We start from the raw sequence: 25043 nt of genomic DNA on the forward strand, positions 1-25043 counted from the left end.
AACCATTATTACATAATTTCCTCCAAGATTATACATGGGTCAACAATGTTACAAGCACGCACGCACGCACACGCGCACACACACACACACAATATGAAATACGGTGATCTTGCAGACGATGACAGGGTTATACCTTAAAACTGTTATCCTAGACATTTGACAAATAGTTAAAAAAGGGTTTCCAGGTGGCTTCGAAGCCAGCAATGTTATCAGAAGGATTGTGTCTTAGTCTCTCTAAATGTAAAGGGGTAGAGAATTCTGAAAGCCAGGATTCAAAACATCCTGGATCTTTTATTCCTAGTAACTGATCTCGGGCTAATTTGGTTTTTCAAACAAGTTCACAAATCAGAATAAAATCCATGTGAGCAAAATTACATAAAATTCGTAGCAAACATTTTGATAAAAATGATAAACAATAACTTTCCACCTTTGTTGTGGACTGCAGGCTTTACACTTTTATGTGTCAAGAGCATTTAGCAATTTATTCACTTTTAGAGCACATTTTATTTACTATAGTAACCTAGGCCTATTCAAGTGTCTTAGTGTGAGAGTAACAGGCTCTATAAATTAATTTTGCATTAAAAAAAGTATTCTGCAAGTGTGTCTGCAACTTTTTTCGAAGCATCAAATCAGTCTTTGTACTTTTATTTCGGAGTGCAGATTGCATAATTTTATTTAATTAATTTTTCTAAACTATTTTAATATTTTCCCCAATTGTATATAACTACTACTGTAAGAAAGTATCAGCATTCAGTACATACCTTCAAGATTACCTTTGCTTGTAATAATGCAATCTAATCCTGTTTATATGAAATAAGCTGCTGCTCCCGAGCAGGTTTGAGCTACCAGAACTGTTGCTATGACAACAAATGAGTTTTAAAAAACTAAACGATCCTGGATTGTGTCAAAATGTCAATAACCAAATGCAGCTAATTGAGTAATCCATATATGAAGAACAGACCCCGGGAGTCGCAGTTGAAGATTTTTTACCATAACAATGGAGCAAAAGTTGATCATTTTTTTGCAGGTTTTTAAGGCATATGACTGTATGAGCATACCAGCAGAGATTAAAGCACTCGGGCACAAAAAAAATAAAATAAATAAAAGTAAAATCTGTAAATTAAAAAAATATACATTTACACAAAGAAGACTATGCAGTGATATTTTACATTTAATTATTCGATTTCTGTACCTGAATTCTAACCAAATAGCTATTTAAGCCACCTGGTGAAATATTGAAATATTTATAGCAGAAAAACAATACACTGCAATGTCAAATTTTCCAATGTTGTGACACCCTATTTTAAACACTCCCTTTATATCTACTTTTGACAGTCTCTGCCTCCTAAATCTATCAGCTCCAGTTATTCTAAAATAATTAATCATTTTCATCTTTTTGTGCGTTTACCAAGTTAAATAATTAAGAAAAATGTAATGATGAATTATTAATAATAATTTGCAAGAAACATATTTTCTGTAAAATTAGTAATTCTTGTAAGATAATTAATAACTGTGTGTCTGTAATTACACTGTAGTAAACTATCTGTAATTAAAAAAAAGTATTATCTTTAAACCACTGATAGAAATCGCATGTAACTTGCTCCAAGTGATGTAACTTCTTCTGGCAGGAAAATCTGTGAGTCATTATTCTTCTCTCATTAATTTGTGCAAAATATTTAGGATACTCCAATGGAGTTATTGTTTCTCAGCTCTGTTATTGTGATATTTCAGTGAATTTCTTATTCACATTTTGAAAACTATAATATGATGATTCTGAATACTGTAAACTATAAACTTTATCTCATTTCAGTTTAAGGAAAAATGAGAAAGTGCTTGAAATGTAGCCGCAATTCTGGAATGAGTCATACATATACACATGCATGCACACACAATAGAAATATAAACAAACTATTACTAAAACCTACTAAATATTTAATGTACTTTGTCATTATTGTTAACTAAAACTAGAAAATAATTTTTTGTGACTGAAAAAACAATAGAGATCTAAAAGTTATACACCAAAAACAAACGTTTTTTTAAAGCATATTAAAATATGCACAGTACACACACACACACACACACACACACACACACACACACACACACACACACACACACACACACACACACACACACACACACACACACACACACACACACACACACACACACACACACACACACACACACACACACACACACACACACACGTAAATAAAAACTTTTATTTTTTATGCAATTTCGATTTGACATTCATTTGACTGGAGTACTATTAATATTAACTACAAAAGCACCATTAACATTAAATTAACACTTTATAATATAATATAATATAATATAATATAATATAATATAATATAATAGAATAGAATAGAATAGAATAGAATAGAATAGAATAGAATATAAATTACCTTCTGGGGTTTTGCTCATTACCCTGATCGCCTTTATGTTTGATCATCTTATAATGACCAATGGCCAAAGGAGGACGCATTATCTTCATCCCCGAGAGACGAACTCTGAAGACAAAAACCACAGGCCAAATACAAAAAGAGATAAATAAGAAAACACATCTAGAAGAAGGATGCTATAAATTACCAAACAGACAGAGACAAAAGACAAAGAGGCACAAAGCACAGCAGGAAAACCATTCCCAGCAGAGTCTGCAAGGTGGGCCAGATGGATGTGATTTTACTAAACTACTAAAAACTACTGTCGTTGAGGATTTTATATAGAAAAAAGATTCTAACCAGAATTTTAAATCCCCAAAAGGTTCAAATGAGGTTGAAAAGTGTCTAATCCAGCTTTAAAATACTTAAAACTTTGGGTTCTTGCCTCAGGTTCAGCCATCTGAGTCATCTGAACACAGTGACGGTTAATTATGCCACAGTCAGGTTTTCACATCACCATGAGCTGATGTGCCCTTCAAACTGTTCTCAAATAAGCAACGTCAGTTTCCCTAAAACATATAAACCCTGCGTCTGGATTATTTGTCTACACTAAAAATAATTAATGTGGAACCAGACTAAAAAAACCATGCATGGTGAATCAAATCATGTATGCATATTAAACTGGGGTTTATCGGTGTTATTGGCTTAAATAGAAAGTATGTTTTTCCATTCACTTTGAAAATTTTGTCTTGGTTAAGACAAACCTAGCTTACTAGCTGCAATGTGAATTAAATATTTTTTTCCAGTCCAATGTAAAGAAAACATCACATAACATCAGAATTTATGTCTGTAGATTTCAGTTACAATATACAGAATACTGTATGCCCACCGCAACTCTGATTATACTGTAATGTTCCTCACAGCATAATTACAGCATTGTAAGTTAATGTTAAAATCAAACCCCCTTGAAGAAAATGAATGCATTTTTTACATTCAGAACCTTACTGCGACCCACTTATTTATGGTTCAAGACAGGTACATGTATTCATCTACTGATGAGGACTGAATACTACTGTACACTAAAGCATTTTTTTGACAATGTTGCAGTACTTACAAAGTGTCATTTCAATTCTGACTTAGTTTGACCAGTGTAGTCCTTTGATTCTCAACCAAGAGATTAAATTACAAATAATTTAGAGAATCAAATACATATCTCATGTTTGATTTGCCAATAAATGACTGATTTGACTGTGAATCAAACATATAGTGCACATTTACAACTTACCGTTTGTTGTACTTAAAGGTGCTATATAGTGCACTGATTTAAAAAGTAAATTGTTCTCTGATTTCTACAAAGTAGGTATGAGGCTTAAGTAAGTTACAAATTTCTCTAGAAACTGTTAGAAATGCTTACTTGTAAATAGAGGATTTACTCCTTGAATCGGAAGGTCCTTATTGACCATATTTGGAATAGTAATGAATATAAAATGAGCTGATGCAGCCCAGTGCCTGCTCTCTTACTCACAGACACAGTGTGTGATATACTCAAAAAGAAGTTTAATTTTACTTTAAACTAAGCCAGCTATTTTTAATCCACCAGAAAATACGTTTTTTTTCCTTAGTTGTGATGTGGATAAAATAGAAGTTAGATTATAATTATACTTGACAAAAAGGACTGACAGAGATGCATTTTTGGAACTGTAAAAACATGTTTAAAAAAATGCACAATTTTGAAAAATTGTTGATTACTGTAATATTCATTGATAAGAGACTACAGACAACTTTAAAGGTGATTTTTCTGAACATTTTGATTTCTTAAACCATTCGATTTCAGATTTCTAATATTTGTAAGTCAGCCAATCATTGTTATATCCTAACAAACCAAACTTCAATGAAAAGCTTTTAGAAGATGTATGAATCCCACTTTCCAAAAATTGACCCAAATGACTGGTTTGGTGGTCACATTTGTAGCTCATCGTCTCACCATTAGGGTATCAAAGATGTAGGTGACTTTTCTTCTTTAAAGATATAATATAATAATAGTAATAAATTGGAACAAAGATTGTTTTTCCAGTATAAAGGGTTTATGCATGTTTTGCAAAGTCAATTTTAAGACTTTAAGACATTATGACCATCAAGAATGAAATTTCAAAACGCTAAGGATTTATTTAATGGTCCAGCAAAAAAATAAATGTACTTGCCCCATTTTTCAACATATCTTATAAAAAGTTAAATAAATCAAATGTATATACAATGCACTGTAACATTAGTTATGAGTAAAGTTTTGTTAAAATTTAAATGTATTGTTGGTGATAAGATGTTTGTTTGATCGATTTGGTGTCTTTACATGCACCAAGGAAAAGGACAAAGGAAAATTTAGACCGGTTTAAAATGATTTAAGCTCTACAAGACAAAATTGCAGGGAATTTAAGACTTTTTAAGAGCCCACGGACACAATGAGTATAGCAAAACAATTGATCTGTACAATTTCCAAAATCGTTTTGCTTTATAAATCCCCAATGCACATCATCAGGAGCTTGAGTCATTTTTTTGACTGTATACATTTGTTACTTTACCATCAAACTGATTTTAACTGTTTAATTAGCAATTTATGTATCATCAAGTACCCTTTTATTACCTTAGCGCGAGTTAATCAGCAGCAAATTTTAATTTTTGATCAAACTATCCCTTCAAGGTAGAACTAACCACTACAAAAAAAAAAAAAGTGTTTCCAATCCTCAACAACATCACTAATCCACTACACTTTACTGGTTTCAAGGCTTTGCCAACTTTTAATCCTCTACAGCACATTTCTCATAGCCACCAAAATAAAATGACTATTGACTCTTTATAATTAAATCAAAAAGCAATATAATCACCAAAGCAATACTGACATCTAAATAGCTGGAAGCCTTGAATCCAAACTGGTGACTGATGCGTGTACTTACTGGTCCCTCCTGGGGCTATGAGGGGCATGGAGGACAGACGTATGCAGCCAAAATGAGAAGAATGACAAGACAGCAATGCAAATGTGAACTAAAAAATGATGATGAAGACATGAAAGACGTGTGCAACACAAATGCTTAACATGACGCCATTTCTGGTGTAGTCAAACAAGTTATTTTGATCTACACCACTGCAGAGGCATTATAAAAAATATAATAAAAAAATTCAGCTATCCTCACCGAGCAGCGATGTCATCGTCCTCGCCTCCCCAGCCCCAGTACTGGTTCGGAAAGCCGTTCATTTTGAGGTACTGCTGCGGGGTTACAGCAGAAACCCCTCCGAAGTATTGGGAGTATGGGAGCCTGAGGTGGATTCAGAGCAGAGGAATAAGGTCATCTGTCTCTCTCTACTAGCCTTCATCAATCATACCATCTGAAGTATCACAGTTCTCCTGCAATTTAATGCAGCTCTGCACCTCTGCATTACAGTAATCTGGACGGCTAGATGAGAAGGGAGGTACTCTTATAGAGTAAACGATAATTCTGATGAAGCTTGGGTTGGAATAATTTTCAGGATAGCGTAATGCTATTTTATTACAGTTTATAATAGTAATTACAATGTACACTACCTGACAAAAGTCTTGTCGTCAATCCCAGTTGTAAGATCAACAAATAAATACTTGACTTCTAGTTGAACATTTGGAAAAGTGGCAGAAAGTAGATTATTCCGATGAATCATCTGTTAAACTGCATCGCAATCATAGCAAATACAGTAGAAGGCCTGTTGGACCCAAGATTCTCATAGAAATCAGTCAAGTTAAGGAAATCATGGTTTGGGGTTACATTCAGTATGGGGGTGTGCGAGAGATCTGCAAAGTGGATGGTGCCATCAACAGCCTGAGGTGTCAAGATAATTGTCCTGCCCAATACATTACAAACAACAAAAGAGGGCAAATTCTTCAGCAGGAGAGCGCTTTTTCTCATACTTCAGCCTCCACATTAAAGTTCCTTAAAGAAAAAAAGGTTAAGGTGCTCCAGGATTGGCCAGCCCAGTCACCAGAATGAACATTATTGAGCATGTCTGGGCTAAGATGGAGAAGGCATTGAAAATGAATCCAAAGAATCTTGATGAACTCTGACCGTACGTTCACACCGAAAGCAGCGAGAGCGTCAAAGTAGCCGGAAGTCATTAATTTTCAATGAGAGCCGGCGGCGTTAAGCAGCGAGGAGCAGCGCGCCACGTATTCACCGGTATGGGCGTCGAGGAGAGTTGAAATCAAGTCAACTTTATGGTAATGAGCTATGATGCAGTTCGGCGTCCACCGCTTGATAGGAGTTCAGAGAACACAGACCTGTAAAATTTGGTTCCGACCACAGTTGTTCCCAAGGGTTTGATAATTGCGGTCGCCGGATTTTTAATTATTTACAAAGTTTTCTTGCAGGAACATGCATTAAATAAGTTACTGGCGAGTTACTGATATGCAATAATGTTATATAGATTTATCTTAAAAAAGCGGGAATCTCACGCAACGTGACAATACAAAACTGTATAGCTGCTTCAGGATATTTCAGACATATGGACACATATTGGATAAATTGAGCAAAGCCACACCACACACAACTTGATCTTCCATTGTTATATGAATTTGATAAGAAGTGCACAACATTTTCACGCTAGAAACATATTTTATGCAGAAATGTAACTGATATGCTGCAACGGCTCCTTTAAATACGAGGTCAATCTAGTGAGTTTTGACGCTCTTGCCACTGAGCTGAAGGCAGACAGCGTTGTTGCGACCTTGGACGCTCTCGCCGCTTTCAGTGTGAACATAGGGTGAGAGTCCTGCAAGAATGCTTACTTTGCCATTCCAGATGACTTTATTAATGAGTCATTACAGAGATGTATAAATGCAGTCCTCCAAGCTCATGGGAGTCATACACAATATTAATTCTCTTTATACTGCACCATGACTTTATATTCTATACTGTACATTAGCTCTGTTAAGTTACAAGACTCTTGTCTAAGTAAAGTCAGACCTTACTGTCCTAATTAAATCATTAATAAGCAAGGCATGATCATATTTTATTTTGGTAAAATAAATATAATCTAGAGGCCTTTGGCTTTTATATAAGCCACGTCTGATACTAAATGACCAACTAGAAGTCAAGTTATTATTATTTGTTGTTGCTAACACTTGAATAGGCAACAAGACTTTTGTCAGGTAGTGTATGGTGTGCAATTTTTTCTATTCATTGAATAACCATTAAACCTGCCATATTTAGCAAATTGAAGCTATGGGTTGGCAAATTCAGTCACTGTCCAAAACCACACCTCCTTTAGAACACTGACCTGAGACCAGAAGTGAGAAAACGTTAGTTTAGTGCATAGTATTGCAGTAGTACCATGAATACAAGAGCTCTTATCCAATAAATGAGAGCAATGAGTTCTTAATGAGTGTCCCATGTTTTAGCAACGTGATGAGGCATTTCTTATGTGCTGGTTGGAGAATGTTTAATTCTGAGTTAATCTAACGACTTTACTGGGATTTTGAAAAAGTGGAAGCGCTCAGCAGACAGATCACCAAAGCAGCTGAAAATGTCTGTTCTCTTCCAAAACGGCTCTACTAAATTCTTGAGATCTCTTCAGCAGCACTGCATTTAACCGAAGTCCCTAAATAGTCTTTAGTGTAAAGAGACAGTTCACCCAAAAGTGAAAATTCGATCATAATTTTCTCACATTTTACTTGTTCAAAACCTTTTTTTTTTTCTTCGGTTCGACAAAAAAGACTTTGTGAGAATCTTTATGAGTTTTATAACTGTCTTAAACACTAAACAATATATTCTGAAGAAAGCTGAAAACCTGGAAGCCTAAACTTCTATACTAGGAAAAATAACTACTATGGAAGTCAATAATTTCAGGTTCTTCAGAATGTATTATTTAGTGCTTAAGAAAATGAAAAAACTCCTAACGGTTTGGAACCACTTAAGGGTGAGTGCATTTTAATTTTCAGTGAACTGTCCCTTTACCTCAGAGTTGAATATTCTCCAAATGCCGGCACAATTAAAGTGCCTCATCATGCTGCTGCCGCTTTAAAAAACATACCACACTCCTCGAAATCAACAGAAAAATGCACATGTCTCAGGTTAAAATGCTTCTTTTTTGTATTAAACCCCCCTATAATTATGGTAGCGTTACTGCTGTAATATTAAATGTTTTCTTACTTGCGAGATATAGAGAAACCTCGCTTGTCACTTCTGGTGTCAGGTTTGCATCCGCTTGTGTATGTTCATGTGCTTTGTGAAGGAGGCTTGACTTTGGAAAGTGATTATCGCCTAACTGCTCCCCGGGCACTGCAATAATGGCTGCCCACTGCTCCAGGTGTGTGTTCACTGCTGTGTGTGCACTTGGGTCAATTGCAAAGCACAAACACCAAGTATGGCTCACCATAATTGGCCACTTCACCACTTTCACTAAAATTTAATTTAGGTTTTTTAAAATAATAAATAAATAAATAATTAAAAACAGCTAGGGAAGCTCAATCATACCTGCCAACATTAGTCTCCTGCTAACATTCTGGTGTCCGTTTGTCCGAATAACACAGCTGAGAACTAGGTGAGTAACTGTACTATAGACTGGGTTTTGGGCAGCCTCTGTGATCAAATGCTATACCAAAGTTGGCGACTCGGACATGTTACAGACTATACCAAACAAGCTGAGGACCGGGGATGGGGTGAAATTATGAGAGTTTTCTGGAAGAATTAACAAAACGGTGGCAGGATATGGGTCTGAAATACAAGAGACTCCTGGGAAAAACAGGATTCTTTTCAGGTATGTGCACAATATATCGGTGGACATATCAGTATCGGCTGCTAAATGCTATTTTTAAGTGATTGTTATCAGTTCGCTAACAATATTATGTCAATATCTTTAAGCTGATAAATAATGTATTTTTCTGCTGGTTGAACGACTACATATGGCTGACAGCTTTTTATTATTATAGTAGTATTTTGATTTTGGTTATTTTTCAGTGACTTGGTTGCTTTATGCATTTTTTTAATCAGCCAGTAAATTTTACTTATGTTAAAGAAAGTTGGCTGTAGAAAAACTAGTTGATGAATAAAATTAAGAGATAAAGAGGTCAAACTTCTTAAAATAAATCAGTTGTTAATTGTGTTTGCAATTATGTAGAAAAATTTGAGAAAAAGTCTATGGGCCCTAACATACACCAGGCGCAATAAGGCACAAGAAGTGTTTGGCACAATTTGTTTCTATTTTCAGACGAACACAACCCTAATTTTCAGGTTTTGCACCATGTTGTTTAAATAGCAAATCCATTTGTGCCACTTTGTGGACTCATGTGTGTGCTGGTCTAAAATAGAGGTGTGTTGCTATTTTGAAAAACTGAAATAGACTTCGCCATTGACCAACTAAAAGCTGAAGTCCAGTGCAGAACATGTGTGTTTTGTTATAACCCAGTTCATTTATGTTCATTTATTTGTTTGTTAGAAATTGGAACTGAATTTTGAAAGTTGAGACAAATCTTTGCGCTTAAAAAACGAAATTTAATATGTAGGCTTATGGATGTCTTCAGTGAAGTGAGTTTTCACAGTTTCCTTACTCCATGAAAGTAAAGGAGTAAAGTAAAAAGTAAAAGAGGCTGATTGGAGGAGACTCGTTCTTTATCCTCGTGCTGCAGATAGTCTGTTTAACTGTTTTCTCACTAGTGAAGCGTTCAGTTTTTCCACTTACAAAGTCCACCACGTAAACAGCAAATGTGCCATAGTGCAACGCAACTGATTCTTAAAGTGAATGTGAGATGGTTTAATGCACAGTATGCTCAAAACATTGTTAAAATAGAGCCCTATGTATCAGCTAATTCATCAGCTATTGGTCTCCAAATCTAAAAAGTTATTGGTTTTTGGTATCGGTCAGAAAAATCCCAAAATGTTTCCAAAGTTTACATCCCTAAATACATCAATTAGGTGAATATTTTACTCTAATCAAAAGCTGATTTGGTGTTGATTATTTTTGTAAAAAACAGGACACTTTTGTATAATTCTTTGATCAATAGAACAATAACAGCATTTATTTAAAATAGTTATCTTTTCTAAGATCAATTAAACATTCAACATAAGTATTAATTCCTTTAAAAAAATCTTTTACTGTGATCATTCGCTCCACCTGTCCTCCAGAGGTCCCGTGTAGTTCCAACACCTCTCCTAAGTTTTTTCGCACTGTTCATTAAACTCTGACTGATAGCTAGATGAGCTGCTGCAATGTATCTTTCACCGTCTCTGCATTTCTAGCCAAGGACTAAGTCTCTGAGTCATGTCTGGATGCTTTACAGCCTTCAGTGGATTCATCGCACAGAGGTCCTGATGTTGTCCTCAGCCTTGGTGGACTGAATATATGGGTTGTTTTCTCTGCAATCTCCTCGTTCTCTGTGAATGTTTATATCTAGGTGGACAGTGTGGCTGCCGAGTACAGAAACACACACGGTGACCTGAGATGTACTGAGGAGGATGTCAATTTGGAGGAGCAGATCCATGAGTTACCGTATTCACCTGTGTCAGCACTAATAATACATGAACTACACAGTCTGTTTTACCATGCGTGAAGAGAAGGAACTTTTACACAAGTTATATTCTTAAAAAGAAAAAGTATCGGTCAAGTGACATTTGTGTTTTTTTTTTCTTTGTTCCTCTATTTTTAAAGTTAACAGAACTGAGTAAAAAAAAATTCTGAACATAACAAAATAATAATAATAATAATAATAATAATAATTATATATATATATATATATATATATATATATATATATATATATATATATAATAATAACAACATTTTATTTACACACATAAATTTCAATAATGCTTAAAGTTATGATCAAAAGTGACAAATAATATATTAATAATGGTACAAGAATTTACCCCCAAAAAAATTCATTATCAGTAATCAGCAAATTGGATAGAGTCATTCTGAAGTCATAAGGTCTTTCCTTGCACACTGAAGATCGAAATGTTTGTATGCAGGGTTTTTTATTGTATTTATATGCAAAAATATTGTCACTAAGTCTAACTGTATTCTGTCTTTATTTTATGCACTGTGTTTGTGAAAGTTATCTGCAGCTCAAATGACGCCATTTTGTATTTAGCCTTTTGCTTGTATGGTGGCTCTGAACTGTCAGAACACCTCTCAAAGCGCTTTTTCGCAAAGCGGAAAAACAAAACAAAAACTCCATTTAGATTTTATGATGGACGAAAGTTTTGGAGGCAGTGTGACAATACGACTGACACAACATAAGGTCAAAAAAATGTTTTACATGCAAAATTTACAGACGAAAATTTCGGATTCAGTGTGCAATAACCTCTAAATAATGGTGCTTAAATATAATAGTTTTCATTTGAATAAATAAATCAATATCATTATAATATTTTTAGATATTAAAATCCAATTCAATACCTTATCTCAAAATATTAATGCTAATTTAAATGGGGTGTATTTTTGTATTTGTGTTTTTTTTATTCAACTCTGGTGTTCACAATGCAAACATGTTAAGCACAAAATAACAATAAAAACAAACAAACAGACAAATATAAATAAATATATAAATTTTATAGAGCCCATGTAATTACCCAACTTTGACACAGGCCAAGTATTTAAATTATTTTATATTTTGTGGTGGGGTGTTTTTTTTAAGTAACAATTAGATATTTTTCTTCTTTTGATGCCTTTGGTGGTCTAGGTTTGTCATAAATACATATATTGAATTTTTCACTGAAATATTCGAACAATCTGTTCAAAACATCCAAATCATTTAGAAACAAACAAGAGTCTTTATGTATGGATCACTGAATCACTGATAGTAGGCAAATACTGCAGTGTTACTCTGAGACTAATCTTCCACTCTGGCTTTGTTTACTTGTGCAATATTACTTATGGTCATGAAAAAAAAACTAAAATCATATAGCAATATTTTATAGTTTCTTTACAGACTTTACATTCTACCAGTTTTCAACTTTTAATACACATTTTTGCTAATTTAGTTTTAGCTTTCAAGTATTATCATAAACCTACTGCCCACACTGCTCCACTTTACATAACTCTTTACATAAAATTGCCAACTAAATAAAAATCAGAAAACAATCACAGTCAAAATACACAAAAGAATGCCAATCCCAGTGGTCAGGGTACCTGTATCTGAACTTGTCCATGGCCACAGAGAGGTGTGTGGGGTTCTGGGGATGGCAGGTGTAGGTATTGTGGTCATTCTCAGGCAGCAGGTCAACATCATGCAGGAAAATACAGCTCCAGTCCTCCTCTTTCAGCACCTCACGCACTCCAACATTCAGCAGCTTCGCTCGGTTAAAGGTGGAGTTCCCTGACTGAGAACACATGGAGAAAACAAATACACGCCTCAGCAAAATTAAATACACTAACATGGCCTAATAATAATCTATGAGCAACATTATAGGTCAACAGTAAGATTGGGTCATCTGTAAGATTTTATTTTTAGGAAGAAGCATGATCAACAAAGGTGCATTTATTTGATCAAAAACACAGCAAAAATTTCAACATTGTGAAATATTATTACAATTTCAGATAACTTTAGAATGAGAATTTTCAGCATCTTTACCCTAATCTTCACTGCCACATGATTCTTCAGAAACTCTAATATGCTGATCTGCTGCTCTATTCGACTCTAATTAGGCCTGCATTATATATCGTTTCAGCACCGATATCGAGATGTGACTATTGCAGATGCGCACATCGCAAAATCTCCAATGTTGAGTGAATTGTAGTTGTTCAGGAGCTACAGAACATGTGATCTGTAGAGTCTAAGTTTAACCAAAATAGAGTGGAAGCATGTGTTGTTAAGGCTGAGCACTTAGAATTTTCATCTTGGTTCTAGTCCAAATATCTATACTTCAAAGCAAAAACACAATTATTTTACTTACCCCATTGGCAGTGTTGTAAAATAGCAATCAGTTTTTTATTATTTTTGTCTCTTTTTCTTTTAATCAAACAATTATTTGTATTGGTCATGTAAGGGTTATATATTAACTGAACTTCTAATGTTGTGGGTGAGTGCTGTGCATACTAATTAGCATTTTTGCAGAAGTAGATAGATGCAGGTCCAAAGTTAAATTCAGCTCTGCAGAAACTTCCTGTCTGAATAGAGGTGTTAAAACTGAACACAGAACACAGAAAGATGTATACTTTGTTGTTGTGCAGAGAATTCGTAGAAAAAGAGGAAGTATGTCGAAGGTGCGGCCAATGGAGGACTGAACAATGACTGACTAGTGACGTTACACCAAAACTCCACCTGTTAAGATCGGTTGTGTATATATGCTGAAGTCAGGAAATGTATGTTAGTTGCGAACCTCTTGAATGTAATTCTTGTATTGCATTGGGGTAATGTAACCCAGAGCTCTGTCATCGAATTATTCATTTGTATCTAATAAATTACTAATATTTTTGGCATTGAAGAAAACCCTCTCCAGACCTTTTCTTATTGAACACGCATGGAATAGAGATATATATTCCAACAGCAGATAAATTAGCTTGTTTTAGGGAAAAGCTCTTCATTTTGACTTATTTCTTCTGATAATGAAAACATTATTTTTAACTAATTAAGAATTTGATATATATATTTGACTAGAACCAAGAGCTCTTCACACATATAGACCTTTCCAGGAAAATTACCGGCAATTTTCCAGTAAGGGATCATGTAAGAACAGGCCCTTTTTAAAAATACGGGTAAAATTATTCCAGCTATTTTCTGGAAAGAGAAGTTGTAACATTACTGGTAATTTGCCGGTAATTAAAATTTTCTTTTTAGAGTTGTTGGATTTAAAAAAAAGGTTTAAAATACCTGTATTTATTTCAGTTTTGTTTTGCTCTACAATAAAGTTTTTACTTTCATTCTTGAACAATTTACTGTGTTTCTTATAAATAAAAGTAAATACAATTTTACATGATGCTGTTTCTCAATTTCCACAATTTCCAGAGCGGATTTGCAACAGGGGCGGGGCGGAGGATCGCGATGCCGGCTCACCATCGAGGTGTCTGTAGGCCATCAGCCCAACCCTAAACTGCATGTCAACTAATTCTTATTAGATTAGAAGTAGACTGTTAGGTTGGGGTTAGGGTTAGTGTAAGTTGATGTGTACTTGCAAAGTTCCTATAGTCAGTTAAATGACTGTTGAAGAGCATTATCAACAGATATTAAGCAGACAGTCTACTAATACTCAAATAGACCATCAAAATGAAGTGTTACTCCTTTGTTTAAAAAAAAAGCTTACTGATCCCAAAACTTCTGACCATGAGAGTTTACTTATATTTCTATACAGCATAATAAGCATAGGAGGAGACCTGGTGGACGATGTAAATGGCGTAGTGGAGCTGCTGTCGCTGCAGGAAGGGGTGCAGATGGTAGAGGAGGGTGCGGAGGTGGCTCTGCCGGTTTCGGTAAGGCACCACAATGGCAGTGTGGTGCCGCGGCTCACAGTCAGGCGGGCGGTAATGTCCCCCTAAGGTCACCAGCGGGTTCTTCTCTTTGATCTCCTCCAGGGACGGGGGTGATGAGAGGTGGACAGAAACAGGACCCACTGGAGAAGGAGAACATACATAAACATGGCATTATTTATTTAGTATTTATGTAATACATCAGCACATGTCAGTGAGCCAATTTAAAATACTTAACGCAATCAATTACAAGCTTATTGTAAGCTTATTTAAACCTCAGATGGACTACTTCAACAGGTACATACTTCTCAAAGGTGAACTATTTTTTTTACAGAAATTACTTAGAGACAATTCTACAAGAAACTTTTTATTATGATGAACCATTATATCGACAGACAAATTTATATAAACTTATTTTATTATCATTTAAGCTACAGAACTATTTTCCACTAGATCCTATATTCACTATATCCACTATTTAAAGGGCTGAACGATTAACTGAAAAGTCAACATTCAGAACCTATAATGGATCTAACTTTTTTTCTATTACTTTCTGTACCGCGTGTGGAGTCATGTGACCTCACTCTGTTAAGGATGATTTATACTTCTGCTGCCACTTTGCAGCCACATCTGGTCTCTGGTCAAGTAGCACGTTGGATGCATTCTTGAGCCTTTACTTTGCACTACATTGACAATGATTGGAAGATGCACCAGTGATGCCTTAAGAGGGGACATTTTCCATTACATTAAAATTATTTACATTTAAATATTTGTTTACAAAAGATGCAAGAAATGCAATATTTAACCTATTTTTACAGGATATACAAGAGTTATTTTATTTAGACAAGATACTGTTTATTTTCTACTTTTAATATGAAAAACATTATTATTATTATTATTATAAAAAAGCAAAAAAGCTATTCATTTTCACTTTTTTATAAGAAAAAAAGTGGTTGTTGGTTTTAGGCAATGTGTGTTTTATTTTGGTTGTTTAATAAATAATCATAGATAGTCAGTGCTTCCCACAGCTGTTGCGGTGTCAGTCAGATTGAAATACACTTTTTACCCACATCACATAAATAGTTAACTATATGTGACAAACAAAACATTATAAGATTTTTAACAATATTTTAATTTTAATTTAATATTTTTCTTTTCAAATTCACTATTTCTTCACTAAAACTTGTTAGTGAACTATGAGGGCAAAAAAATTAAATAAATAAATAAAATAATTGTTTATTATTCGCAATCAAGTTAAAATGTTACATTTATCGAGATTTTGATTTTAGGCCAAATCGCTTAGCCCTCGGCTGAACTACCAAACTTTTTAATGCCCTTCAAGGTCAAATAAAGTGTTTGAGGGGTCAGAAATACGATAATTGTAATAATAAGGTCTTGTCAATGTGGTTTACTAGTTAATTATTTAATAAGCTGATCACTGTGAGTTATCAATGTACTGAAGTGTATGTAATTGCGCACAGTGTGGATGTAGACCGCATGTACCCAGTAGTGGCGAGGGCAGTGAACAGTCCCTGAGCTGCTGTTCTGCTCCGCTGGGGCCGGGATGGTGAAGCAGCAGAGAGGTGAGGTTGGTGTAAACGTCATGTGGCCGAGAGTAGTCAATCTCAGGCTCGGTGGAGTGAAGCAAAACAGACACCAGGCCACGGAATCCTCCCAATGAGAAGTAGAGGACGAACGCAAACTGGAAGCCCACCAACAGAGCCAGAGTGCAGGGGGAGTCCAGGGCTCGACCGCAGCAAACCATCATGACATCCGCAAGACGGGACAGTCAAAGGGGGAGGACAAGGGAGAGGCGAGAGAAGAGAGATAGAGTGAGGACAGAGCCACAGGCATGAGAGAGTGGAAGGATAACGGGGGTGACGAGGAGAAATAAAGTTAGCTCAGTGAGCTAAGAGAATGGAAAGACATCTATGGCATGAGTGGGAGTCGCTGGAGAAAAAAAACAGAGGAAACACAAAAATCAATAGTGACAGATCCATCACATCCAACTACAAAGGAGAACTTTAAAGCGCCAGCAAGCCCGGGATCAATGCCAGAGCTCAGATGAAATCAGCAAAAGAGCACACACACTTTTTGTGTGTGTGTGTGTCTGTGTATGTGTGTGTGTGAGGGGGTCATTCCTGTTACAAAGCACCTTTGAAAAATAATTTGCACACTTTGTCATTTCTATAAATACATACACGTAACTTTACGAGTTTAGACAACAGTTATGCTTGAATATTTGCATGAAAAAACACATGATAAATGATCATCTTCCTAAATGTACGGATTTTATATAATACAATGTAAATAAAAAGTCCATCATTCAGTGATGGGTTGTAAGTTTGTTCTCAAGGTTGACAATCTAAAGCAGGGGTCCTGGAGGGCCACAGCTCTGCAGATTTTAGCTCCAACCACATCCAACTCACACACACCTGCTTAATAGTCTTTAGTAGTCTTGAACACCTTGATTATTTGGATCAGCTGTGTTTAATTAGGGTCGGAGGACAACTGTGCAGAGCTGCAGACCTCCAGGAATCCAGTTTGAGATCTATAATCTAAAGGTATTTTAAAATTTTTGCAAACATTTGAAGAAATGTTGATATTTTCAGGAAAGTAGCAATGTCACCTCGCAAAATGAAAATAAAAATTATAATTGTAGTTGTTTTAATTATGTGTGAGCTGACATAAGCAAATGTGTACTGTAAAAAAAAATTTGAGTCAAAACCACAAATATGATACTGATTGTATGCAATATTTCAACAATCCAGAAGCAATTAATGAATGTTTCATACCAGACACAATATTTCCTCTTTTTCAATGTTTCAGACAGCTCGTTTCTTGAATAAATCTATTTTTACTTAACACATTTGATTAAGTGGCCCAATCATTTGAATGGATGATTTAAAGGTGCAGTGGGCAATCTGTGAAAATGCTTACAGCATAATAGCATTGAGAACACATGTCTCTGCCTGCTGTCCAAAGCCATGCCTCCTGAAGTCATAAACGCGCACACACTGAATAGATGTCCATAGACATCTTTATAACACTAGGGCTGTTTCTCAATATGCGTTCTTCAGTGTTCTTGTATCCTCAAGTTCTTGTGTAATGTCATCACCAACCGCCAAAGTTCAGTTCCAAAACTCAAGACTGCAAGAGCAGAGAAGCATGAAAGTTCCAGGATGCGTTCTTGATATTAAGGATGCTTCGATGCAGACTTCAGCACCAAACTCACTTTAGGAGTCCCAGAAGTCATAGAGGCTAAATAAAGGAGGTGGGAAGCACAGCATTTTACACAGATTTATTAGTACAGAGATATAACTTATTTATCTCAGGAGTTTCCCAAAATGAGACGGTGAAAGCAAATATTAACATGAAAATGTTAGAGGAATAAACACATTAAGGATGTTTATTTGCTGAAATTCATAATAAAATCTGTTTTATTTGTATTGTGCAAAGTATATTTGTGAAGTTTTTGTGCAAGATATATATATATATATATATATATATATATATATATATATATATATATATATATATATATATATTTATATATATATATATATATATGGAAAAATAAAAAACAAGAAATCATTGTATGAATGCTGTAATGTTTAAATAATTTTCAGTTAAAAATACATGAAGGTCATGTGACCATCAGGAAGAGAGCAGCATCCCATTTGTCAGAGCAAGCGTTCTGTTTCTGCGGACTCACAAGTTTGTTCTTCCAAAGTAACCTGGCAAGAACAGTTTTCACAAGAAAGCAAGTCCATTCTCTGCATTCTTGGAATTGAGAAACAGCCTAAATCACAGGTGTCAAACTCAGTTCCTGGAGGGCCACAGCTCTGCACAGTTTAGTTCCAACCCCAATTAAACACACCTGATCAAACTTGAGGGCTTTAAGCTTGTTTGTTACCTAAGCTGCGTCCGAAACCGCATACTTCCATACTATATAGTACGCTAAAATCAGTATGCGAGCCTAGTAGTATGTGCGAATTCATAGAATTCGAAAATCAGTATGCGAGAAGTACCCGGATGACTTACTACTTCCGGCGAGATTCTAGAGTGCGCATCTCATGCATGCTGCGCTATCCCATGATGCCCCGCGAGCGAATTCATGAATGGGAGTAAAGCAACGCAATTGACGCAGGTAGGTCACCTGACCATGACAAAATGGCAGATGTAGTACGTCCGAATTCCATTCATACTTTTCACGTTCATACTATATAGAACGTACTTTTCTAACGGCCGAGTAGTACGTTTAAATTCAAATGCAGTACCTACTGAGTAGTAGGCGGTTTCGGACGTAGCCCTAGAGATATGCGAGTTGAAGCAGGGCTGGAACAGAACTGTGATCATGTCATCATGTGATCACTAGATCATGTCATTCACCAGTGAAAACTTTATAGTACTTGATAATTCTGCAATTCTAGATCTTTTGGAAATTCTCTGCAATCTATACATTGCTGTATAGCGTAGTTGTAGACAGGACAGCAGGGATAACAGAGGAAAAACAAAAAAAAGGAGTGCTAAAAAAATATCCTGCAATCCATATCGCTTTTTACATTACACTTATGTTACCATGACAAAAACTGGCACTTTCACTTGCTGCCCCTTACAGCGCTTGTGTTTAAATGGCTTTTCACCTTGTTTTACGCCTGACTAAATGAATGCTTAGGACTATTTCACTGACTATTTTCGGATTTATTTACATTATTGATTAGGGCTGCACGATTCTGGCTAAAATGTGAATCATTATTTTTTTGTTTAAAATCAAGATCACGATTTTCTCATGATTCTGTAGATGTAAAATAAAGGTTAATATTGGTAGGCTATTATTATTGTTAATTCTCAAACATATGGTAAAACAACAATAATAATATTAGGCTTGTGTAGGTATACTGTTGCTTAAAATGCAAAATTCTGTATTATGGTGGACTTGAACAGAGTTTCAATATGCCCTTTGTTAATGCACAGTAAAATGATAACATCAGAATACAACTATTTATAATTATAAAATTGAATTTTTATGTTTGAGACAGGCGAGGCAGTGGCGCAGTAGGTAGTGCTGTTGCCTAACAGCAAGAAGGTCGCTGGTTCGAACCTCGGCTCAGTTGGCGTTTCTGTGTGGAGTTTGCATGTTCTCACTGCCTTTGCGTGGGTTTCCTCCGGGTGCTCTGGTTTCCCCCACAGTCCAAAGACATGCGGTACAGGTGAATTGGGTAGGCTAAATTGTCCATAGTGTACGAGTGTGTGTGTGAATGTGTGTGTGGATGTTTCCCAGAGATGGGTTGCGGCTGGAAGGACATCCGCTGCGTAAAAACTTGCTGGATAAGTTGGCGGTTCCTTCCGCTGTGGCGACCCCGGACTAATAAAGGGACTAAGCCGACAAGAAAATGAATGAATGAATGTTTGAGACATGAGTTTGTCATCTGTTATTGACAACATTATTAGACCCTTATATTTCCATTTTATATAGGCTGGGGTTGTTATACTGACACAGGACACATTTATTTCATGCACAACACTTCGCTATGAAAGAAAAAACATATCAAATGCTTGTAATCATAACGCTAAAATGCGTTTGATCTTTTAAATGATGTGCACACGTTTCACTTTCACTTCCTAGTGCGGCTCATGGCTGCTGTCACTGTGAGAAAAAAAAACACATACATGCAAATCAAACCTCCCACACGGCCCTCAAACGATCGCTCTGTGCAACAAACTGAACGTTATTTACAACTTCATTACCTGTTATTCTCATCATATGCAGGTTGTCAAGGAAGTGTCATTTGGTCATTTGCATGCACGCACGCGTTCTCGGTAGTAAGCAAACAGTGCGTCAGCTCAAATGCAATTTCGCGAACATGAATACATCATTACATGAAGATAGAAATGACGTTTTGGGTGAATTATACCTTGTAAATACAGCATGTGACATTTTTTAACATTGAAGGTGTCAATGTTGCTGTGAAGACTGCGGCAGCCTTTTCTTTTCTCCTGACCTTGAAAACATAATTGGCTGAATCGCAGAAAAAGCTGAATTAGGATCGTGTGTATAGGGTCGAATTGAGATCGTGAACTTTTTTCGATTAATCGTGCAGCCCTATTATCAATGATGTAAAAGATACCTTATGAAATTGAAAATGGTCACATAAACCTTTCACTAAAACTTTTTCAGTGGCTGATCAACACTTCAGTACGTACTGTATAGCCCCAGTGCTTCCCACACATAGTATATTAAAAGCCCCCAAAGTATTTTTTGTGACTTTTTTAAAATGTTATTATTTATCATCCTTTCACACCTTTTTATATCTGCCCAATATAACCAAACATCCGCAATCGATTAAGTAGTGGAAAATCTTTTTGTTTACCCTTTTTGTTCAGAGTGTGCGAGACCTGTCAGCACTCCCACAGACAATCTCACATGCTCTGCAGACCCACGGAGCCTTTTGGGGCCTTAAAAAATTGGGTCTCCTAAAATGTCTGGGATTCAGCTTTTGCTTTGCTTTCTAAAGCGGTCGTTAATCGCATGAGTTTTTGCATGAGAGCGTGAGAAACATTAAATAATTTATTCTTTAATCTTAGAAAAAAATGTATGTACTCAGAGAGGACGAAATAAGTGATGAATAATCAACACATTTGCCTTATTTAAATAATCTACACCTTTTAATCTTGTAATTATCATTTTTTTTTTGAGATATTGCCCATTTATATTGCTTTTTATATCACTTTATTTTTTATTTGTGGTATATTTTATAAAACAAAAAAATGATTTGGTAAAATTACTTTAACCCATTGAAAAGAAACAGTAACATTGTCATAAAAAAAAAAACAGTAACAATAACATAAATAACAAAAATTTAAAAAATGTATGTTTAGTTTGTACCATATAGTTAACTATTTATGTGATGTGGGTAGTTCAAACCTGTGGGAAGCACTGAGCCCATTCGTAAAAGAACACTTTGTGTGACTTACAGTTTTAAAGCATTCATACCTGTCAGACCTGTCAGATCACGGTTTGGAGAAGCATGACAAAAGCATACAAAACAGCATGCAAAAGGGATATTGAAAGAAGTTCAGGTTGATGGTGTTTGTTTACAGTTTGGGCTACCTTTTGTAATTTTCAACCTGAAATTATTAATTAAATGATTTTTTTTTAATCCTGTGCCCTACCCAGATTATAAAAATACATTTAAATCATTTAAATATATCATTACTATCAGAATGTGAGGAGACTTTCAACCAGCACAACAAAAAATGTTTCTGAAGACAATCACCTATTGCACCTTTAATAAATCCTTAATTAAAAAAAAACACCAACCTTGTGCCAGGGCAATGTGTGTCAACACAACATAAGTATCATTACTTACACCATCAAATACGTGTATGTATGTATGTATGTATGTATGTATGTATGTATGTATGTATATGTATATGTGTATATATATATATATATATATATATATGTGTATATATATATATATATATATATATATATATATATATATATATATATATATATATATATATATATATATATATATATATATATATATTATCACATCCATAATCAGAATTTAACATTTTAAAGTGAGATCTAATACCACAAAATACAGCAATAACAGATGGTGTCAATTCATAGCTTGTAAATGCTTGTGTTGTTGTTATGAATTTAATTAATGTCATTAAAAAAATGATAATTATACAAAGCTCCACCAACACAAAAACTTAAAAAAAAAAAAAAAACTTAAAAAAAAAAAAAAAACTTTGTTCACCTTTTACTTTAACATTACAAATTGCACCTTTACTACTTGAATATGGCGGTTACATTTTTCACTGCTAACTCTAATAAGAATACTTAGTACTGCCCAAAGTAAATGCACACTTTGATGGCCTGATGAGAAAGAGAAAACACTAGCAAAATTAAATAGTTTTTGGTGAACAAATCAGAACTAAAATGTACTTAGTTAGAGCTTCGTATAACTACAGTTAAACCTCTGAAGTCATATGTACGGTGGCCAAGAGGGCTTAAAGCGCTGCAAATTAAAAAAGCACAATTACAAAAACACCAGCAAATAAAAAAACAATCTTCAACAATTTGACAGCACACACTTTGCAAATTCTCACAACAAAAACACTTGAAGAAACGCACAGCAATTGGTCACAACACAAACAACTGAAGAAACGCACAGCAATTGGTCACGACACTTGCAAATATCCACGTAACACAACAGAAATGTTTTAGGGTAACATGACGAACCATATTATGTCATGTAATCAGGATATTAAAATAAACAAAAACCAAATCACTTTTCAAAGACCACTAATACCTTTGTGGAGCAACAGTCGCTGCCTAATAACACATCCATATCTCAGCATGGTCCATCATGGTATTGGGTCCCTTGAAACATTTCTGTCGTGTTACGTTGATATTTGCAAGTTTCATGACTAATTGCTGCGCATTTCTTCAGTTGTTTGTGTTGTGACCAATTTGCAGCACGCTTCATAAGTTGTTTGTGTTGTGAGAATTTGCAATATGTGTGCTGTCAATTTGATGTAGATCGTTTCTTTATTTGCTTGGTTTTTTTTTTTTTGTATTTGCATGTGCTTTCTTAAATTGCAGCGTGTTAAGATCTTTCGGCCAACGTACATATGCGATGCTTAGAAAATACGTATATCTTTTTTGGACTTCGAATGTCTAGGGACAGCTGTCTATTGACAGGCAGAGAGCTCTTGGATCTCATCTAAAATATATTAGTTTGTGTTTTGAAGATAAACAAAGATCTCAGGGGTATTGGAACAAAATTTTAATTAAAAACAGAATTTTCATTTTTGGGTGAACCAAAACTTTAAAGCATATGACTATTTTTTAATAAACTATAAAATGAACACACACACACACATTTATATATATATATATATATATATATATATATATATATATATATATATATAGACACATACATGTATCTATCTATCTATCTATATATATATATATATATATATATATATATATATATATATATATATATACATATATACATACATACATATACATTCACACACACACACACACACACACACACACACGTAAAAATTCATTAAATAAAACAAGATGAAAAGCGAAGGCACTAGCAAAACAAAACCTATGAAATAATTACACATTAAAACGATGTTATCAAGCAAACCTGCTAGTTTGAAACATTTTAATGCAAGAGTACATTAACATTTTCTGATTCCTATATAATTAGCCTTTTTCATGGCATAGTCAGACAAACAGCGAAAGCAACCAAAACCAAAACTAAGAGATTATTTCAAATTCACAGGTGTGCTCATTTACATTTGATTTGGAGAAAATACGACTAACACTCTTCTCATAATACAAAAACTGTGAGTAAAGCTTTCTAAAATAAGTTATGCAGAGCAGCAAGTGAGTAAGAAAAGACTTGTTTTTACATATTTCATACCTGTTTGGACTGCTCATCAACACAGGTTTGAGCTCACTATCCTCCTCCTCCAGTCCATCACAAAACATCGTGCACCTTGAGGAGATGGAGAGCCCTGGCCCGATTCATTTGCACAGCTCACCTTGTTGCATAATCAAAACATTGAAAGAATGTATTAAACAACCATACACGAAGCGACGTCAAAAGCAAGCAAAGTAATCGACGGATTTTTTGAGCACTTCAGGTCAAGCGTCTGACTCACCAGGATAACATCGAGTCTTCATACAAAGATTTAGCTGCAGTCGATACGCAGGCCTTTATTTAATATTAATAGGTCGATAGTGGATAATCATTCCTCTATGGCGCAGGAAAGAGCAGCAGACGTTCAAAGCAGCAGCACAGAGCCACGGGCAGACATGTTTGATGCGGTGACGCGCACGCCACGCTCAGCGATCATCATGTTACAATAAAAGCCCCCAACACCTGTGAAAAACCACAGTGCTGCCTACTGGAGCGAGGAAACACACATACCACTGGCAGACGACATACGACAGAGGATCTGTGATGACAGTAAATCCAAATTAAGTTGATGGAAAAAAGACACGAAATGTAATCCGCATTTGTGATTTTATAACTTGAATAATGACGTCTGTGAAACCGTGAGTCTGTTTCTGCCCTGTCAAAACAAATACAGTCTAACATTAGATTATCAGACAACGCAGTAGTGTTATAGTATTCTGCTCAGTTAAATTAGATCTATCTATCTATCTATCTATCTATCTATCTATCT

The 25043-nt window shown here is 35.2% G+C and overlaps 1 protein-coding gene across 3 annotated transcripts in view; it reads right to left on the reverse strand.

Annotated features, from left to right (window-relative positions):
* Positions 1–24697, reverse strand: part of b4galt3 (beta-1,4-galactosyltransferase 3) — a 29255-nt gene extending 4558 nt beyond the window's left edge. Inside the window, exons 1-7 of one of the 3 annotated variants that reach the window (XR_015523436.1) lie at positions 24516–24697; positions 24275–24395; positions 16308–16754; positions 14712–14947; positions 12531–12721; positions 5564–5695; positions 2412–2516 (exon numbers count right to left, since the gene is read on the reverse strand). Coding sequence is in view for 2 of the 3 variants with exons in the window: in XM_087306968.1 (XP_087163094.1) it covers positions 2412–2516; positions 5573–5695; positions 12531–12721; positions 14712–14947; positions 16308–16572 (920 nt within the window). In the remaining variant the exon portion in view is untranslated. The remainder of the gene's footprint in view (positions 1–2411; positions 2517–5563; positions 5696–12530; positions 12722–14711; positions 14948–16307; positions 16755–24274; positions 24396–24515) is intronic. The other 2 variants (XM_087306968.1, XM_087306969.1) reach the window with 2 other exon arrangements.
* Positions 24698–25043: the final 346 nt, after the last annotated feature.

Source organism: Danio rerio, chromosome 23 (genome assembly GCF_052040795.2).
Source record: "Danio rerio strain M-AB ecotype USA chromosome 23, GRCz13ab, whole genome shotgun sequence".
Lineage (NCBI taxonomy): Eukaryota > Metazoa > Chordata > Actinopteri > Cypriniformes > Danionidae > Danio > Danio rerio.